At 58.4% G+C, this 19,009-nt stretch overlaps 1 protein-coding gene across 4 annotated transcripts; it reads right to left on the reverse strand.

The window, feature by feature from the left end:
* Positions 1–1,483: 1,483 nt before the first annotated feature.
* Positions 1,484–18,032, reverse strand: PLCB2 (phospholipase C beta 2). 4 transcript variants are annotated; one of them, XM_040968661.1, is made up of 31 exons: positions 17,607–18,026; positions 15,317–15,394; positions 14,741–14,809; positions 14,085–14,225; positions 13,892–13,971; positions 13,748–13,801; positions 13,573–13,648; positions 11,373–11,473; positions 11,052–11,218; positions 10,804–10,950; positions 10,520–10,677; positions 10,258–10,340; positions 9,973–10,057; positions 9,344–9,500; positions 9,147–9,259; positions 8,952–9,048; positions 8,045–8,129; positions 7,803–7,927; positions 7,163–7,317; positions 6,459–6,623; positions 5,802–5,901; positions 5,249–5,353; positions 5,016–5,110; positions 4,853–4,928; positions 4,328–4,550; positions 4,075–4,240; positions 3,914–3,990; positions 3,742–3,837; positions 3,207–3,264; positions 2,664–2,750; positions 1,484–2,373 (listed from the first exon to the last, which is right to left on the reverse strand). In XM_040968661.1, the coding sequence occupies exons 1-31, from the start codon at positions 17,688–17,690 to the stop codon at positions 2,218–2,220; spliced, it is 3,459 nt and encodes a 1,152-aa protein (XP_040824595.1). In that variant the 5' UTR covers positions 17,691–18,026; the 3' UTR covers positions 1,484–2,217. The 4 variants fall into 4 exon arrangements, with proteins under 4 accessions (XP_040824595.1, XP_040824596.1, XP_040824597.1 ...); XM_040968662.1 differs by lacking the exons at positions 1,484–2,373; positions 2,664–2,750; positions 3,207–3,264; ... (1 more) ...; positions 3,914–3,990; positions 4,075–4,240 and having other exon boundaries at positions 4,460–4,550; positions 5,027–5,110; XM_040968663.1 differs by lacking the exons at positions 1,484–2,373; positions 2,664–2,750; positions 3,207–3,264; ... (15 more) ...; positions 9,973–10,057; positions 10,258–10,340 and having other exon boundaries at positions 10,550–10,633; positions 17,607–18,028.
* Positions 18,033–19,009: the final 977 nt, after the last annotated feature.

Genomic DNA, 19,009 nt, shown 5'->3' on the forward strand with positions numbered 1-19,009 from the left:
AGAGGCAGAGGCAGAGGAGGGTAGGCAGGCGCCCCACACTCCTCCCCTCCCACCTGCCCAGCCTCTCCACCTTTGCTAGCAGGAGGGCTTCCTCCCAGGAGCGCCTCTGTCACTCTGTCCACACCTGCCCACACCCCTCTGGACCCCCTTCTTCCCTGCCCCAGTGTCACCAGCCCCCTCACTCTGTCACATTGCAGCAGCTTGACAAGGCCTAGCAGTGGCACGTGGCTGGAACAGGCAGAGACCTGGGGCTGGTGGGGGTGGGGGGGAGAGGCTGAGTCAGAAGGGTACTCTGGCCTCTGAGTCAGGAAGGGGATGGGACCCCGTTTTGGGGCACCAGAGGAGAAACTAAGACCCGGCAAACAGGAAGGGAATCTTGCACCAGTCCCAGAACAAGGCAGCAGGGCCAAAACCCAGGTGCCCTTCACCTGCTCCCAGGCCCCAAGAGACAGCTGGGCATATCCCAGCAGCCAGAAAATGAGTCATCTCCAGGGAGCCCCCAGGATTGCATCCCCTGTCCCACTCCGGATCTTCCCAGCTCCATATTGGGGGCAAGAGACTCAGCTTCCCTTCCCCTTGAGTGGCCATCAGCGCCAGCTGGGGGCTCTGCCCCTGAACTCTGGCTCACACCTGACATGCCTGCCTCTGCGAGTTCTGTGCCTAGAGCCTTCCCCTTATGGCTTCTACCCCCAGGGGCCAGGGGAGATGCAAAGATGGGGCAGCGGAATGCCTGGTTGGAGGGTGAAGGACTCTGCTCGGGGGCGGGGGGGGTGTAGGTGTCCACCCCAGCTGTGGCCAGTGCATGCCTGATCATTGCCAGGCCTGGGCCTGGGAACAAGCAGGCTCCCCAGCCTCACCTTGCAGCCAGTACACAGGCAGCATGCTAGTGACCAGGCCCCCTCAGGACCACAGTGTTTATTTCATCCTGTTGATTTTCCTAAGGCTCAGGTGCTCCTGGCTAATGGCACCTGCTGGAAGTCTCAGTTGGGAAAACCACCTCTTCCAGGAATTGAGCCCCACCCTGTCTCTCCCAGGGTCAATGCCAGGCCCCATTTGGGATGTGTGACCCTGCTGGAGAATATGGTGAATGGTTTTTTCTGAGAGAACAAGTCTGGGTTTGAGGGGGTACTGAGGAAGGGGAGCCTCCGACCATGCTGTCTCATCTCCCCCAGGGATTCAGGTGGGAGGCACTTTTGCTCTGGGCTCTTGTCCACCCCTGAGGGTCAAGAAAGGTCACATCAGGGAGCGAGGGACAAAGAGTGATGTCATTTTCCAATAGTGTAACATCAGGGCCAGTGTAAGGGGAAGTGAGTAGTAGGGCCACTTCTCTGGACTCCGGAAGGGGCACGTGACCAGTGGCGGTCTCGGTCGGGTTCAACTCCTAAGAGGATCTGCCCTGGCTGTCTGCTTCATGTCAAGAACATTCCACTCCCCTGCCCGCGGCCCCTAACCATAGAACAGAGGACAGCATAGGCAGGAAGGCTCGGGACAGGGTTCTTTAGTAGAAATTAAGGAGGAGACAAATAAATAAACCTCATAAATTCAGAAGGGAACATGATACTGCCCTTGTCAGGCAGCCTGAGTGGGTACATGCCAGCAAGTACCCACCCCCGGACCTAGGCACAAAGGTGAGACCCATACAGGGTGGTCCCTCCCTCCCTCCCTCACTACCAGCCACATTCCTCGCAGGCAGGAAGTGGCCTCCGCCTGGATCCCAGGAGGACAGGCGTCCCTGGCGAGCCTGGAGGTAGCTCAGGGCTCAGCCTCAAGGGACTGATCAGGAGGCGAACTCTGGGTGAGCCGGGCAGCTGCCCACTGTGGGGAGGAGGGTCCGGGGTTTGGCTCTCCCTGAACCACAGGTGCTAGAGTGGAGGTTCCAGGTGAGGAAGTAGTGGGCAGCATCACTGTACCCTAGAACAGGCATAATGGGGCAGCACTCCATGTCCCGCCTCTCAGTCCAGGTTCGTCTGCCCTTGAACACCATGTGACACTCATCTAGAGGTGGGGAGCTTCTTGGGGAGCAAGAACACAGCTTGAGGAAGATGTCCTGGTCCCTGCCCTGATCCCCGCTCCTTCTCTGACCTGGCTGCTGAGGAGGGGCTAGCCAAAGCACCCCCCAACATCCTCATCCTGTGGTCCGAGTGCTGGGGTGGGATACAGCCACAGCACCAGGCAGGGCCGAGCGTCCTGGCTAAGCATCCCGGAGGCAGTGGCATGTCAGAGGCGGCTCTCCTCGGCATCCTGGGCTGGGTGTGACTCTTGCTCGTTGGGCTCCCCCGGCTCCAGGAGGATCCACGTCCTCACCAGCTCCTTCACCTCAGTCTCCAGGCCCTTCATCTTGGCCTCGTACTCCACCAGTGCCTCCTGTTGGAACTGTGGAGACAACCAAGACCTCTGGCTGCCTCAAGAGGGGCCCCTGCCCATGCTCCCTCCCCTGGACAGTGCAGAAAGAGAGATAGCTCATCCACCTAGAGCTCCCAGGACATCAGGGTGGGAATGAAGGATGGTGGTGCCCTTAGGAGAGAAGATGACACCAAGAAAGAGAGCTACAGGGCTGTCCATCTGAGAGAGCCCCACACCCACTGGTGGGGCAGGAGACACAGACCCCTTCTCAGCCCAAAGCCCACCCAGCTCTGCCGGGGCCAGGCGCTAGGGCTGCACACCTGCTTTTCCATGTCCCGGATCTGTTCTAGGCAGGCGGCCTGCTTCTCCTCCAGCTTTTCCTGGTACCGTTCCAGGTTCTTGGTCATCTGGGAGAGAGAGCAAGGCAGGGAATGAGAACAGCGGCAACAGAAAACCTGGGTGGAGCCCAGCTCTAGGCCCAGCTAAGCGGCTGCAAGACACCTGGGGGGGAGGCTGTTTTAGATATGCTCAATGAGGGTCCAGCGCCTTTGTCATGGGCTTGTGCAGTAGCATGTGAGCTCAGGAGAAACCCCCGGTGCAATCAGGGCTCCAGGGCTAGCAGCTCACCACCCCCAGGGAGCTGGTCATCCCTCTCCTGTTTGCCTACTGCCCCAGTCAGTTAGCTGCATCTTCTCCATCCAGGCGAGCTTGGAAGACACCCCTGAGGCCAGCACTCCAGAGGTGCCGATGTTCCCAAGCTACCTGGACAGGCCCTCTCCTAAATGCAAAGTCAGGCCTGGAGTCAGCCCTTTCCCCTTGGGGTCACACAGACTCCATGTGGGAACAACACTGTCCTCACACACCTGCTGGATGACCTGCACCACTTCCTGGATGTGGGAGTTGTTGATCTCTCTCTTCAACCTGTTGGTGAAATCCGATTTTGAGAAAGGGTGTGTGTGAGGGGCGGCAGGGAGGGTGGTCTCTGGGTAGAGCTTGGCCAGTCGAAAATCCATGCTTGGGAAAGAAGCCAGCCAGAGGGGATAGCATGGGGGCCCAAGCAGGGGGCAGGGGACCATGGATGTCCTGAGGCCTCTGAGAGATCAGCCTCCATCCCCAAATGTTGTCCAGGGTGCCCATGGTAAGTTGGGGCCAGCAGAGCTGTCTGGCGGGGGATGGATGTGGGGGAGGCCACTCTTCCCAGCCTTCATCCCACTCTGCTGTCCTCAGTGTCCCTCTCTGCCCCTGTCCTGTTGGACACTTGAGTTTTGCCCAAAGGTGACAGATGGGATCAGGTCCCTGAGAGGCACCTCTCTCAGAGGGAGTGAGTCTCACCTGCCAGCACTAGTCTGGGAATTTGGGAAGTGAGGCCTGGCCCAGAGCCTCCCTTACAGGGCTCACCTTTCTTGGGCCATCTTGTCTGTGGTGATCTTGGTCATGGCCTGGATCCTCTCCAGCCTCTTGGCCTCCAGCTTTTTCTTCATCTCTTTGGTGTCACTGCGGAGAGCTGGCATGAGGGAGGAGTTTGGGGCAGCTGGGCCCTGGGCTGGGAGAGAGGGGGCTGGGGTCATACATCTCTGAGGTCTCTTTGAGGGTCTTCAGCTCCGCCGCATGTTTCTCTTTGGCCAGCTCCATCATCTTGGCTACTTGCTGAGGGGAGAGGAAGGACAGTTTTGGATGGGCACTCAGAGGGGTGTGGGTGGCTGCCTGGCCCCTGAGCGGTCCGCTAGGCACCTCAGCCGCCTGCTGCTCCCTGCGCGTCCGGACGCACTGGCACTGCTCCTCGCCTTGTCGGCGCAGCTCCAGCTGCAGCCGGTCTTTCAGCTCCCGCACAAGCGAGTCCACGCAATCGGGGCCCTCTACCGGCAGGGCGCCGGGGGTCTCCTCGCCAGGCAAAGACCTACCAAAGCCACGTGGGGGAAGGTGGTGAGCCCGCGGCCCCCTACGCCCCTGAAGAAGAGGGCAGGGGCAGTGCCACCTCTCTTACCTCTTTTTGCGGGAACCCTTGCTGGGGGCGAGCTTGCGTGCTCCGCAGCCCCCCGGCCCCAGCGAGCCCATCTCTGCCAGCTGTGCTGCTCCCTGTTGTAGCAGCTCCTCCCAGCGCCGGGCGCCTCGGCGCTGCAGCTCCCTCAGCTCCTTCTCGTGCCTCTTCTGCAGCTTCACGACGCCCTTCAGCTCCCGCAGCTCCTCCAGGCTGGCGGTGCGCGGCTCTGCAGAGGCCGGGGTGAGGTGCCACAGAGCCAGGGCCCTCACCATGGCTCAGCGCCAAGGTCATCCCGATTCAGTGGCATTGCCGGCAGCTTCTTTCGCGGTACCCTCCCTCACCCGGGTCACCGTGCTACCAGAGCCACAGGCCAGGCATTCGTGTGCGGGAGGTGGAGTCGGCTCTGAGCCTCTGTTGGCCCCCTATGTGGACTTTCCCAGGACTGGGCTTCAGATGCAGTCCCTCCATCCCAGGTATTTTTTAAGAGCTGCTGAGTGCAGCCAGCCAGGTGGTGATGAGAGCACATACCTGCTGACCCATTGCCGCTAGGGGTTGATGGCGCCTTGACTGGCCCAGCAACTGAACTCCCAGATGAGAAGGGCTTCTGCATAGAGTCAGGAAGGGGGCTCTAAGGACCCTCACCCACAGAGCAGGCTCTGCCCCTCCTGCATACCCCCGGGGGTGCACAGACCTCAGGTACACCTGGCATGGCCTCCTTGAGCTTCACAGACTTCTTGTCATGGGCATTGAAGAATTTGATGGGATTGGCAAGGGCCACTGTGAGATCTGGGTGCACAAGGCTATGTTTGGAGACACACCTAGAAGCAACCACTGGCCTCTCCCTCCCAAGGAGCATCCTGACCCCATGTGCAGGCTGGCTGGGGGTGACAGGCTGGGACTTCTGGCATGTCCTGGACTTCCTACCTGCCCAGGTGTCAGGTACGTAGTCTTTCATCTCCAAGAAGATAAAGAGAGCAGGCATGGTGAGGGGCATGTTGCTCTCGCTGTGCAGGCACAGGTGGTGGTATCCTGGTGGGCGCGAGGGGTCATAGGGTGATCCAGGGTCCATCACTGCCCAGCACAGCACACTGGCCCTAGAGCCTTGGACTATACTTTCTTGGGTGTGTGACTTTGGTTGGTTATCTTAACCCTGAGACTTTGCTCATCTGTGAGATGGGATAACAGTGACTACCTCAGATGGTTAATGTGAGAATTGGGTGGGATGTGTGATCAGCCTTTAGCACATTCCAAGCGTGCTTTGCATTCGTTGCTTGGGAGAAAATTATGCTATTGGCGGGGCGAAGTTTCTATCTCTGAGAGATTGCTGGACAGGTGTGATTCCTGTCTCACAGGGAAGTGTGTAGAGTCTTGGGACCCCCCACCTCCACCCCAGAGGTTCCTGCACTCTCTGAAAAAGTTGCTGGTGCTTTGACCACAGAGCCCCCAGGGGACACTGAGAAAGGACTCCTTTCCTTACCAGAATTTAGGGCATTGATGGGTATGATGCGATGTCCAAGAAATTTGCCTCCTTCCTCCATCACAGCCACCCTGAGGGAGGCCAGCTCAGGCATCAGGATCTGGGGGAGAGTCAGGCACAGGACAGGCTGGGCAGGGGAGAGGCAGGCCAGGCTGCCCCGGCCCCGGCACCAGCAGCCCTAGCATGGGTGTGAGAACATAGCAGCTCTCATAGAGCTGGGGAGGAGGGCCGCCTCCAAACTGCACACAGATATACCCTGCCAGCTCCTGCCAGAGTTGCTCTTACACCCAGCAGAAGGTCCAGAGAGCCCACCCAGGTTTGCAGGGACCTGGTGCGGGCAACCCTCGGCAGCCTTGCCCACCAGCGTCCCCTAGGAACAGGTGCCCATGAGCGATGGTGTGAGAGCCTGGACTTTGGGCTGAGTGTTTGCATTTCTGCCTTGAATGCTAATATGTTCTCAAGGCACCACACACATGCACACACATGCCTATGCACACACAGAAACTGGCCACCAGGGAAACATCTGTAAACATGAGAGTTTGGGACTCTTAAGACTGAGCAGGATGTAATAAGAGGCTGGCAAAGGAGTGAGAGGGTGGAAAGATTGCCTTCACCAGAGATGGAGCCAGTCCCTGCCCTACCTTCCCCAACCCTGACCTTCTCAAACACAAAGGGCTCTTCCTTCCAGACAGGATTGATGGAGTTGGCATTAGGGGACAGCTTGGTGCGGTAGCGCCTCTTGGGATCCCCAGGGAGACCGAATAACTCTACTTCCACATAGGTGCGCACGCTGCGTTCTGACAGGAACTGCCCGGAGATCACCTGGGTGTGTGGGGGGTGTCATGGGTGTATGAGAACCCTCATTCTGGCTCATCCCCAAACTCTTTGGGCCTGGCTCCCTACGGCTAAAGCCTTCACACCCGGGCAGCATAAAGGGCCCACCAGCTCTGGTCCCTGAGGAGAAGCTGCCCGACTCCAGGGTTACAGCTGAGCTCTGGGAGCAGGGTGCCTGCAGGGTCCTGGGAAGCGGTATTCCCCTTTACCACCACAGCCCACCCCACCACCAAAGACAGAGTGACACCTTCCCCCAGGGCCCCACTCTGCCCACTCTCTCCCCTCCCCCTGCCCAGTCTCAGCCCTTCCCGTTGGTTTCCATGGGGACCAGGAGGCAGCCTCCAGCGTGAGGAGGAGGTAGTTTCCAAGGCAACTCAATGCTGCAACTCAACTAGCTGGGGCTGAAGTTTTCAGGATGGGGAGGGAGGGGGCCGGAAGTGAGGGGGTGGGGCTCTGTGCCTTTCTCTTCAAGACCCCAACCCTGGCAGACAGTAGGGGGGCAAGCGTAGTCTGCCTCAGGGCCTTGCCGTTATAGCGAGGGTGGTAGCCACCACCACGTCGATGCGGTCCACTGAGAAGGGATTGAACTGCTTGTCCGGCCGGCGCATGAACTCATGCTTGAGGAGGTAGCCACTCTGCCCGTTGAACTCAAACAGTGCCATGTTCTGCTGCATGGGCAGGTCTGGGGACAGCCAAGGGCACATGGTGAGGAAGGCCTGGCCCTGAGCGGCTCTGAGCCTTGTCTTCCCACATGCCCCACCCAGCCTCTCTGGTCAGGGGTCAGGATGATGTGCGGACACAAAGCGGAGGGCTCCTAAACTCCCAGCCTGGCTCCTTGGGGCGTCTCAACTCTCATGAAGGGTTTGGAGCCAACAAGGAACAAAGCCACAGTCAGGATGCACATGGCACACAGTTGACAAGGTGGCAGGCATACAGGGGCAGAGTGGCCAGAAGCCCTGCTGGCCCCTTGGCTTCAGCCCATCCACACTGACATTTGGGCAACTGCATAGGCCAGAGCAAGTACTTTTGAGTACATTTTGCCCCACCCCCTCTCCAATGCTCACATGCTCCAGAGCGTGGGTATCTCATTCCACTCTAAAGCTCCCCTCCCCCCAACCAGTGTCAGGGTGAAAGTGGGAGAGGCAAAGGCCAGGGGCGGGTCCTCACCCATAGTCTGGAAGTTGAGGGCAACCATCTGGCACCCAGCATTCCAGAACATCTGTGGCATGTAGTTGGAAGAGTCCATGCGGGTGCCCTTAGGGTAAATGCGGCTCATCTGGCGCTTGTTGTACCTGCCCATGAGTATAGGAGCCCAGCCAAGGCTGCCTGCCCCAGAAGGACCCGTCACACTGCCCTGCTCCAGGCCTCCCTCCATCCACCAGCCCCGGGGTTTGGAACTTCAAGGATACTCCACAAACTGCACCGAGGACTTGGAGAGCAGGTCAGAAGCCTTGAGCTCGGTGAAGGAGGAGATGACATAACTGCGGTTCTTCTCTGTGTTGGTGAGAAGGGCAGGGAAATCCCCATCAGCTGTCCCTCCTACAGCCCAGCACAGCCCTCCCCTCAGGGACAGGAAATGTCTCCATCCTGGCCCTCCCATGAGGTCTGAGGGTGCAGGAGCCACCACCACCCCAAAAGCGCATGCTGAGGGCCGAGGGTACGCAGCAGACAGGCTGTATGTGTGTGCCGTGGTCCTGGAGAGTGAGGGTCACATGCCTCAGATGGGCACACACTAAGCCCCAGGATCAGGAACACGCCATCATGCACGCAGGGAGTGAGGTGTGGAGGCTATGACTGGGTGAGGGGGTAAGAGGTATGTCTGAGAGCAGGATGCACCATCAGTGTGCCCAGAATGGCTGTAGGCTGCCAGCCAGGGAATGGGGCGTGAGTCCTGCAAGGTCAAGCTCTGCACAAGAGCATACTGGGGTCATGCACAGGGCTTTGGGGAGAGGATTGTCCTGCACATGTGTGCACGACAGCGGGAGAGTCCCAGGGCCAGGTCTCTGCCTCCCATCAGCACCACGGTTTCTGCAAACCCAACTGAGGTGGTCCTGTCCTAATGACCTGGTAGGCACTGACACACTCCAGAGCACAGCAGTTGGTGCCAAGTTGTCAGTACAGTGCCGGGAGACCAGGAGCCAAGGCCACTTAAGCCAGCCTGGGGCCTGACTCCTCTGCTGGGTGTTTATAGACAGGGCCCACGGCCAAGGCAACTTGGAGCAGCAACTTCCTCTCCCCACTCCCACCCAGCTGCCCTGCCTGCAGGACAGCCTGCTCCCATCCACCCTGTCCCACCCTGCCCTGCCATGCACTTACGGGCAGAGAACTCGAAAGAGACGAACTTGGTAGGTTGGATGTAATTGACCAGGCTGGACATCTCCTCGTAGGCTGTCACCTCCAGGCCTGCTGTGCCCTGGGAGTGAGGGGTGAGGAGGATGGTGCTGAGCCCACCCCCAAGGGCTCCGCAATGGAGGAGGGCCAAGGGTCTTGGGCCCCCGCCCCCCAACACACCTCATCCGACTGCATCTTTTTGATCTCCTCTTCATCCAGGTTTCCCAATGACTCCTCCTCCTCCTCCACTTCTTCCTCCTCCTCCAGCTCAGCCACCTCCTCTCCAACCCACACTGCCACACACCATGGGGTCAGCTTCTTGCTGCCCCTCCATGGCCAGCCCTGTTCCCCATGGGGTTGCCTGTGTCCCAGCTTACCTCCAGCATCCTCGCTAGTGGGGGTGCTGGGTGGACCAGCCTCCCCAGCATGCTCCTTGCTGGGCGCTGCTGGAGCAGCAAACTGATTTTTCTTGTTCTTGATAAGGATCTTGCCCCGTAGATCCTCAGGGCTGGGCAGGGGGATGCCTGGCTTCAGCTGTGGAGGGAAGAGAGGGTGGGCACCATCTCCTCATCTTCAGGATGGGCAAGGCTACGTATGCTGAGCTGTGCTCCTCTGTCTCCCTCCCTGCAGTCAGCCTCTTCCCCAATCTCACTGACATAAATCCAGTTTCTGCATCAGATTTTTGACTTGGCCTTCACTCCTCCTGGCAGCCGTCCCTGATTTCCAAAGGTCAGATCAAGACTCCCCAGCTGCTCCCCTAAAAACGTTATGCTGTAATAACCTAACTACTTACTCATGTTTCCTCACTAGAAGGTAACAAATCCAAGGACGAAGCCCAGCACCATGCCTGACATGGGCTAAATGACAGGATCTCCAGTTCAGGAGCCTGTCCTCCCAAATGAGCCCCCCCAAATACCTGAGAGACATCCCCTTCCTGACTTGGTCCCCACTCTGCCTCAGGCACCCTACCCCCAGCCCCAGATGCCCCACAGCAGAGCACACTCACTGGGAACTTCTCCAGCGGCTCCGTGAGCAGCATGTCCCCAAACATGGCCCGGCAGTACTCAGCCATCTTAGCCTGCTGGCGGGGTCTGCAGGAAGGGGCGTCAGCAGCTCAGTGGCAACCCTCTTGCCCTTCCCTTTGTTCCCCCGCCCTCCCACCCCCGCTTTAGGGGATGCAGGAGGGGAGGGCAGCAGGTGAGGGGTAGCTGGAAATGGCTTGGGGGAGGATGGCCAAGGCAGGAGAGTGGGGCTGGATGGAGAGTAAGGACTGATGGGCCTGGATACGCACGAGTCCACATGGTTCTCAAAAGACAGGATAACAGGATAGGGGGAGGTCTTAAAGGCACTCTCTGCAATAGCTTCAATTGCTTCCTGGAGGAGAAGTACTGAGTGGGGAACAGGGCCCACCTCCGTGGCCCCAGGCTCAGGAGGCATATGGACCCGGACAACCACAGTTTGGCCCACTCCCCATTCTGGCCTAATTCCCATCATTCCTCCCACCCTCCAGGGACCTTCCCCATAGTCCCTGCTCTCCCAGAGCCCACTCTCACCTTGAAGAAGATATCCGTGGTCATGGTGAAGCCATGGGTGATGATGGGCTCTTCATCGGGTGGCTTCCCCTTCCAGCAGTCCAGCTCCACACAGCGGCAGCCAGCCAGCAGCACCTGGCGGTACATCTCAGCCGAGGACAGGCCCGAGAACTGGCCAGCTGAACCACAGGTAGGGAGGGCAGCAGGTATCACTCCAGGCCCTCCGGCTCATCCCTCCCCCTCTTCCACCCCAACCCCCCCCCGACTCTGAGCTGGCAGGGTCCACCATGAGGTTGTATGCCTACCTGTCAGGTAGGTGTTATGTGAGGAGTTAATGAAGTAATGATTCAGGGGCTGTGTCATATCGTGGTGCAGCAACAGCTTGTCCTGAGCCAGCACGCTGTTCTCCGGCCCGCACAGAAACCACACCATCCCCTCGGGTGAAAGCTGGCCTGGGGTACAGGTTGAGCACCAGCCATAAGGGGCCGTTGCAGCTGCCGAGGCAGGACCGGCCTGCAGCGGGGCAGCAGGGAGAAGACCCCTCGGCGCTCACCTCTCTGCACATTGATCCCACTGGGCTCGTACTTTTCAATGAGGCCTTGCACCTGTTCAGGCCGCGCGGGTGGGAACAGCAGAGAGTTGAGCCGCGAATCTCGCTGTTTCTGGTTGATGAATTTGGTCAGGTGTTCCTTGGTCATGTAAGGTTTGGCCTTAGCATGGCTACAAGCCGGAGACAGGAGCACAGATCCATATCCTGCAGGCCTGGCAGCAGGCTCAGAGGACCCCCTTGACAGGAGATGCCCCCTGTTCCCCAGGGTGGCAGGAGGATTTCCAGCCCCCAGCCCTCCTGCCCTGCCCAGCCCATCTGGCTCACTAGGAAGTGAAGATCTCGTCTATTTCTGGCCGAGGACACAGGCTCATGAGGAAACTCTTGAATACAGATTCCGGGAAGTCCTCTGGATTGATGGCATCGTTCTAAGGGGACAGTCACCTTGTCATCCCGCTCCCCCACTCCCTGCCTTCTCAGCCCAGAGCTGAGCCCCACAAAGTAGACCCAGTCTTGGGCCAGGGCACCTGCACAGACAGGGATCAAGGCAGACAGGGGAACGGAGCTCTTTATTTTAGGCAGAGGACAAACTTTCAACTCAAGCATATAAGCAGATGCCTAACAACAGAGTCCCAACACAAGCAGAAACAGGACTGAAGGAAGAAGATGGGTGATTCTGCTGTAACATGGGGAAACACCAAAGCAATAACAGCCTGAAACCAAGACGAGCTGAACATCATTGCCAGAACTGGAAATCTTTGTGCTCCAAAGAGCCTCATCAAGAAAGGGAAACAGATAACCCATGGACAAAGTGCTTGCATCATCAGGTAAATGATAAGAGAGCAATAAAAGGGCAAACCCACTGAAGGAAGGACATTTCTCCAGCACATGGAAAAATGTCACCATCACCAGTCAACAGGGATATGCAAATGTAAACCACAGTGAGATCTCACTTTTCCCTGCCCACCATGGTTCCAATAACAGGCGGAGAGCCACAAGTGTTGGTGGGTGTGGAAATGCCAGCTCTCCTTCCACCCCAGTGGGGTTGTAAAATGATGTGGTCATTTGGCAGTTCCTCAAAATGCTAAATATAGAGCTGTCACATGACCCTAAAGCTTCACTCCCCTCCCCCAGATCTCCAGGAGAACTGAAAACACGTCCACACCACATTATACACACCAATGGTCATGGCAGCATTATCCCTGCTAGCCAAGGAATAGAAAAATTCCCAAAATCTGCCAACTAACGAACAACTAAATGGGTGTCCACACGGTGGAAGGTATTTGACCATTCGAAGAAAGGAAGTGCTAATCCATGCTGCCACATGGGTGTGTTGTAACAACATCATGCTACAAAGGAATAAAGCCTCCATTCAGAGAGCACATCATGCATCATGCCCCTGACATGCAAGGTCCAGAACAGCAGCAGTGTGCAAAGATCCTTTGCCTCTGCATGTCTTCCAGGACTGGACTGGAAGACCAGCAGTTGCCTCAGCTTGGGCTAGAGGGTCTGAACAATGGAACCCGAGTACACTGCTCCAAGCAGAGTGGATCAGGGGTCAGGCAAAACAGAGTCATAAGAAGACACAACCAAGGAGGTAGCCGTGTCCTGCCAGTTGGCCAGCTGAGCTGCTGCAGGGCCCATGCCCACCTGTGCCTGCCTGTGCTTGGTTCCACTGCCCCCCACCTTTGCACTGAAGAGTCATCAGCTCCCTGGAGCTACGACAGGGTGGCAGGGGGCCAGGGAAGGGACATGGAATGTTCCTCCTGGCATTTATGTAGGCAGGTGAGCAGCAGGGTCTTAGCTGTACTCAGCACTCATGTTCCAACTTCTTAGCCACAGAAACCCCTCGGCGGGGTACAACCAATGACGCACACGCAGCTGTGGCCCGGGCAGCGGGGGCTGAGGTCCACTCCCCTTACCAGCCTCCATCCTGAAAGGCTCCTTATTTTGTGATTCACATAAGGCACCTCATGGGGTGACCTCGCTCACAATGTGTAATTTAAAATAATTAACTAGAAAGAACGGGATGGTGGGGGGAATGCTTTTCTATATCGAGCTGTGTCCTGGCAGCTCCCTCCCCTGGTTCTATGCCTCTCCTTCACGCCCAGCAGAGCCAGCCCCTTCCTGCAGCTGTCAGATCCTACACACTGCCTGCCTCCTGGCCTTGCTCACCTCACTGCACTGCTTCAGGCCGGAAGTAGCCATTTCTGCAGCCGGCACAGAACACAGTCAGCCAGGCAACACTCCTCCCCTAACCCATGGCAACCCAGGGTAGGGGATGCAAGCCAGCCTGCCTTGGACCTGGCATCTCGCTCACCAGCCCTGGTTCCACCTCTGCACCTAGTATGGGCAGCCAGCAGCCCGGGAGCAGGGGAAGAGGGAGGGGAACTGGCTTTTCAGGCTGTGATGGGACTATGGGGTCCCTTGTGCCCCTCCCTCTACCACTGTGTACTGCCCTGAGCCCAGGTGTTCCCTGGGGGAAAAAAAGTGTCCTGCTGGGGCTAGGGGCTGGGGAACCACTCACCTTGCCTTTTGGAAGGTGGCAGGCACTGAGAGCAGCTTCCACCCGCTTTCGGTCAGCAGGGAACATCTGGAAAAAACTGGAAAAAACAAAACGAGAAAGGCCAGTGGGCCAAAGGGACAGGTGTCAGCCCCGTGGAGAGCTGGTGGAGGTATGGGAAGGTAGCTGGGGCACTCACTTCTTCACAGGAATCTTCCCCTCAGCGTTGAGCTGCATCCTGAGCTTCACCAGGCTACAGGGGCAGAGAGCAGTGTGTCAAGGCCTTGGCCTGATGCACCTGCGCCACAGGCTAAGGACTCAAGGAAGTGGGCTGGGCGCTTACATCTTGTCCAGGAATGTGATGCGAGGGGCATTGGCCGTCAGCGGGTGCTTGGCCAAGGTAAGGACATCCTCGGCCCAGTCCTGTCGGGCCACAGAGCACAGCACTCAAGCACCCTCTGACAAACTGTCCCCAGCCACCTCCCATGTCCCAGATGGGGGCACCAGGCCTCAAGCCAGGTGCTTTCCCCAGGCACCTTGCCCACGTTCTCCTTATAGGAGACAAAGTTGTGGAAGGTGAGGTCCACCATGTCGGGGCCGGACACCACAGTGAGCGTCTTCAGCAGGAAGTGGTTGTCAGGGAAGTCCATGTTGAAGACTTCACGGAGTTTCTGGCTCTGTAGTGAAGTGGCGCCATGATCAGGGTGGCAGGGGTGCTCAGCCTGGGGGCCCACCCTCTCCCAAACCCAAAATCTCCTGTCTCGGGACTCTGTTTACTGGGGTGCCTAGGTCCCTGGGAGAGATGAGACAGGGCGGCTGGTCTCGGCAACCCCATCTATTTTGTTTGAATTCTTAACTCCCAGACTCAGAGAATCTTGCCTGCTGCCTGCCATCCCCTTCCTCTTACTTTCCTGCCAGCATTAGGCAAATCAGCCTGGGGCAGGGTGGAAGCAATGCCCCAGACAGCCTGGACCGCTCAAGGGAACAGGTGCTGGTCCCTCCCAGATCCTTGCCAGAAACCCAGGGCCCAGGCAAGGCTAGGAGCAGCCCTGCCCCCTTTCTGGCTGGAACTAGAAACCCATCTCAGCCCAGAAACCACAGTCCTTGCTTCAGACATCAGGTCCCCCCCCACCTTCCCCCATGAAACTGGTAAGCTGCACTGATCCTGGATGGTTGCTGCTGCCCTGCCTACCTTGGGCATCTTGGCAAACTTTCCAAAGCGGGTATCCCGGATGCTGGTGACATCGAGAAACTCCATCTCCTATAGGAGCAAATAGGGTGGGGGTCCAGAACGAAAAACAGAGAGCAAGGGGCTGTCATACCTCTTCAAATCTTGGCCAACTGCCTTCCCTACATTCCATGCCTGGGACCACGGGATCCCCACCTTCCCTTCTCTGCTTCGCCACCACCCTCATCTCTTCCTGGCACTAGAGCTGGCACTGGTAATCTCTCCTCCACCATCCCAGACTCTCCCAGTACCCCCCTGCCATAATCTTCCGCGCAGCTCCTGGTCTCTGACCCTGCTCCCCACTCACCACTGGCATCCCTCCCCAACCCACCAGCAGCAAGTCTTCATTCTGTTTCTGTACATGAAAGTTCAGGCTGCAGCTCCTGGACCCTATGCCCTGTGAGCTGGGCTGACTGCCACTCTTCCTCAGGGTACAGCCTCTCTCCCCTAAGCATCTGTGCCTCCACCCTAACCTTGTCAAGAGGCAGCCTGGGCTCTGGCGGATGATAGGGGCTCAGGGCCACAGCAGGGCTGCCTCACCTTACTCTGATATGTCCAGTATAAATAGTAGCCCTTGGGATCCACACGGAGAATAACCGGGGAGGCCACTGCTGTTTCCTGCAGAGAGAAGAGGTCAGCTCTTGATTTGGAGACCTTGGCCAGCCCTCCTGGCCTGGGCTAGGGATTCTGAGCCCATCGTCTTCCTGGGAGGTGCCTGCCCCTGAGACCAGCATGCATTTTCCCTTTGGTCTCTGGAGCCAAAAACTGGGAGAGACAGGAGACTGGAGAAGCCATTTCTGGAAGACAAGAGATTCCCCCTCTGGGCCCCAAACAGGGTCTGAGCCCTCGTATCACCTCGTCCTCAAGGATCACCCAGGACAGCTTGACACAGTAGAGCCAAAAGCCCAAACTGTTGCACCCACAATCAGGCTTGTTCCCCTCCGTGGAAGCCCTGCACCTCATCCATCCAACCAATACCTTTCCACCTCCAGCACCCAATCCACCTATGTCTGAAACCTCCCAGGGACCTGGCTGAGCCTTACTTGCCTCTCCCCCCGACAGCCTTCCCTGAGCTGGGCTGTAAGAGCTGGCATGAGGGCGTGAGGATGCTGCTGGTCCACAGCTGGGGCTTGAGGGCTCCAGGACAAGCCTGTGCTAGACCATGAGCCTGGCATTCGGGGCCTGACCTTGGTGTTTGCTTGTATGAGCACAAGATCAGTTGCATGGACTGGCCTCCTTAAGCCCTGTTCCACTCACAGAGCATCTGGGCCACCTTGTGGTTGAGTGGTCTCTTGTGTGCATCAAAAGTAAGAAGGTTTGACGCGCGCTGCGCATCCAGACAGCCCACGTGCAGGTCTGACAGGGCAATGATGACTGCAGATCGGGGGGGTTAAAGTACATGTGGGAGAAAGCCCGGCTGTGAGCTCCACACCCTTCCCCCTGTGGAGGGTTGGGGTCACCTGGTGCCTTGCCTTCAACCCAGGGAGGGGCTTCAGAGAGCCTGTGTGACCCCTGTAGATGTGGTGCACAACCAGGAAGGGGAGGGTAGCACAAGATTCAGGATGGAGTATTTATGGAAACCAGGTTCTAAAATAGGATTGCTTTTTGTGTGACAACCACACAAGAGGCAAGATCACTGCCATGGCCACGGCCAGGAGCAGAGCGTGCCTCACCTAAGAGGTTACGTGGCACTCACCAAAGGCCAGAATTTGATTACCTATGAACACACCATGAACACGCGCCCTGTCTCCCTGGTGTGTACCTCCTGCTCTGGGAGTCAAGATCCAGAGAGCATCCTTTCCCCCCACAGGTGACCCTCCACCCACACCGTGGCCTGGAGGAACTGAGAGAGGCCACTTCATTTTTCACTCTGAGCGCCTCACTTCCTTCATCCCAGCGTCCCGCACACTACTCCCAGCAGAGAGGAAGTGTTTTACCAGTGAAGCCTCCCATAGTCAGGGCAACTGACTCCTCAGCCAAGCCTGGCCCCAGGGATCTAGACCAGGAGACCTTCGGGAGCTGGACACACCAGTCCCCATGCTCTCTCCTGCCTGCCTCGCTGTTGGGCCTCCGGGACCAGCATCCCTGGCCAGCCTCCCAGGAGGAGGTCCCCACATTGCTCTCCTCACCAGGTGACCCAGGGGAACCCCTGACCCAGGGCAGCAATTTGAGGGTCCAGGAGAACGGGAGGCTGTGAAGCAGGCCCTGGATTAGACCCAAACCGGAGGGTGCAGGGCAGAGCCACTCCTTCCACCTGGTCTGCAGGCAGGCCTCAGAGCCCCAAAGGTGGCACTGGCAGCCAGGGGAAGCAGAAGTCACTCAGCTCCTTCCCAGCCCGGGCAGCAGAAGACTAGGGTCCTCCCTTACAGCCAGTGGCCTCAGCGGCTGCCCTCACAACATCTCAGGGGAGCAGCGCCTGCCCGGGACAGGTCCAGCACTCAGTGGGGACAGGAGAAGAAGCAGGCTCCAAGTAGGGCGCCTGTGCTGGGAGTCGCTCCCCTCTCCTCCTGCCCTGACCTCCCTCCACCCTGGGCACACTCTCCTCTCACCCAGGTTGGGACCAGGAGCTACAGCCCCTGCTCTTCTTGGGGGCTTAGAAAGACCGAGTCGCACACTCCTCTCAACTTCCCCACCCTAAGATACTGCCTCCTGTGGCACTGGCACCCACCCACTCCACACCTAGACTGTGGAGGCTCTGCCACAGTCTTGTTTATCCAGGAGGCAACACAAGCGGGTGGCGCCACCAGGGTCCCAGGAGACTCCAGGCCAGCCTCCCTCCTACCCACATAAACCCCCTTAACCTCGTAGTCCCAGACCCAGTCACACTCACGTCATCCCATTTGATAAAGCGTTCGCCTTGGCTCAGATAGGCCTTCACCTGCGGAGGCCGTAGGACAGGGCTGAGCTGAGACATGGTCCCTAGCAGGCAGCTCTGGTGGGGCGGCGAGCCCCAGACAGGCGGGAGCCAGGAGGAAGGAGGGCCGGCGGCAGGAGGGGCGGCCAGGCCCGGCTCACATGTCACCCGCCCCAGGTCCGTCCGGAAGTCTGGGTGCTCTTATAGCCCACGGGGTGGCCGGGGCTGGGTGCAGAGCTGAGGGCTGCAGCCAGAGGCCCATCTGCCTTGTAAATCAGCCTCTTCCCGCCCTGCCCTGCCCTGCCCTGCCCTGCCCTGCCCTCCAGCCGCTGGGGGCTGTGGCCACGGTGCTGCCCAGGAAGCCCCTGCTGCGCTGCGCCACGCTGCCCTCCTGGAGCCCCCGCCCTCACCGGTGCCCCAGCACTTCCTGCTCGGGGCTTCCTTCTCCCTACTGGTGAGCAGTAAGAGGCGGATCATGAAGCCTGCTGGCCTCACAGTCATGGCCTCCAGGTTCCACAGTGGACCCTGGGGCGATCTGGCCAGGGGAGGGGGCTGGAGCGTTATGGAACCTGGCTGGGAACCATGGGGCTCTGGTCTGAACTGAGGGGAAATGCAAGGACTCTGTAACAGAAAGGACCCCACAGGACTACCCCAGCCCTGGTGGCTGAGACCACCCTAAAGGTGGGAATACAGCCAGACCAGAGATTGAGTGTTTTGCATAAGCAAAGTTTGCTGAAGGCAAGCTCCTCTTTCTCAGTACTTCCTCCCCATGAAAATGAGATGCTGGTGAGGCAAGCTGGTCCTCGCGCACTGCAAGGACTCCCTCCTGTTGGCCATCAGGCCTGATGGAGGCCTGGCACTGCACTGCCCAGAATCCTGGGCTGGGGCACTCAGGCCAGGCTGGCCTTTGTCCAGCAGACGCTCAGCTCTGGGCCTCTCTCTGCTCAGTGTGTGTGACTGTCACACTGTCCAGTCTCAGGGAGTCCAGCCCCAGCCCACATCCTCTTGCCTAACTGGCTCCTTGCTTATCACCATTCTCAGCCCTGCCCAGGAGGCAGGGTCTCTCTGTGACTTCCTTTCTCCTCAGGGCCTAGCTTTCTGCCCCAGGTCCCACCATGGGCCTCGGAGCACCCCACCACCAGTGTAAGACCTCTACCCAGGTACTACAGCTGCCCCTCCTGGCCAGGGCAGGAGGGTAGTAGGCGGAAGAGAATTTTAATTCTCTTGCAGGAGAATTAAAATGTAGCCCAGAAAAGCCATTGGGAGCTATAGTTACGGGGATTCTGAGCAGAAGCATAAATGCCCAGAAAAGCCAGTTCAAGGCCAGGGGCAACTCCTCCATGCTCTGTGTGCTTCTCCCTTCGTGTGTGTGTGTGTGT

This window comes from Ochotona curzoniae, unplaced genomic scaffold (assembly GCF_017591425.1).
Source record: "Ochotona curzoniae isolate NIBS_2020 unplaced genomic scaffold, NIBS_Ocur_1.0 scaffold_4701, whole genome shotgun sequence".
Lineage (NCBI taxonomy): Eukaryota > Metazoa > Chordata > Mammalia > Lagomorpha > Ochotonidae > Ochotona > Ochotona curzoniae.

What these genes read in the sequence shown, in the direction of transcription:
- PLCB2 (XM_040968661.1), bottom strand. Translation starts at nt 17,690, where the DNA reads ATGTCTCAGCTCAGCCCTGTCCTACGGCCTCCGCAGGTGAAGGCCTAT. An exon ending in ATAAGGAGAACGTGGGCAAG is followed by an intron (nt 13,972 to 14,084) that starts GTGCCTGGGGAA and finishes GTGGCCCGACAG; the next exon opens with GACTGGGCCGAGGATGTCCT. An exon ending in GCCACCTTCCAAAAGGCAAG is followed by an intron (nt 11,474 to 13,572) that starts GTGAGTGGTTCC and finishes CTGTCCCCTTAG; the next exon opens with AACGATGCCATCAATCCAGA.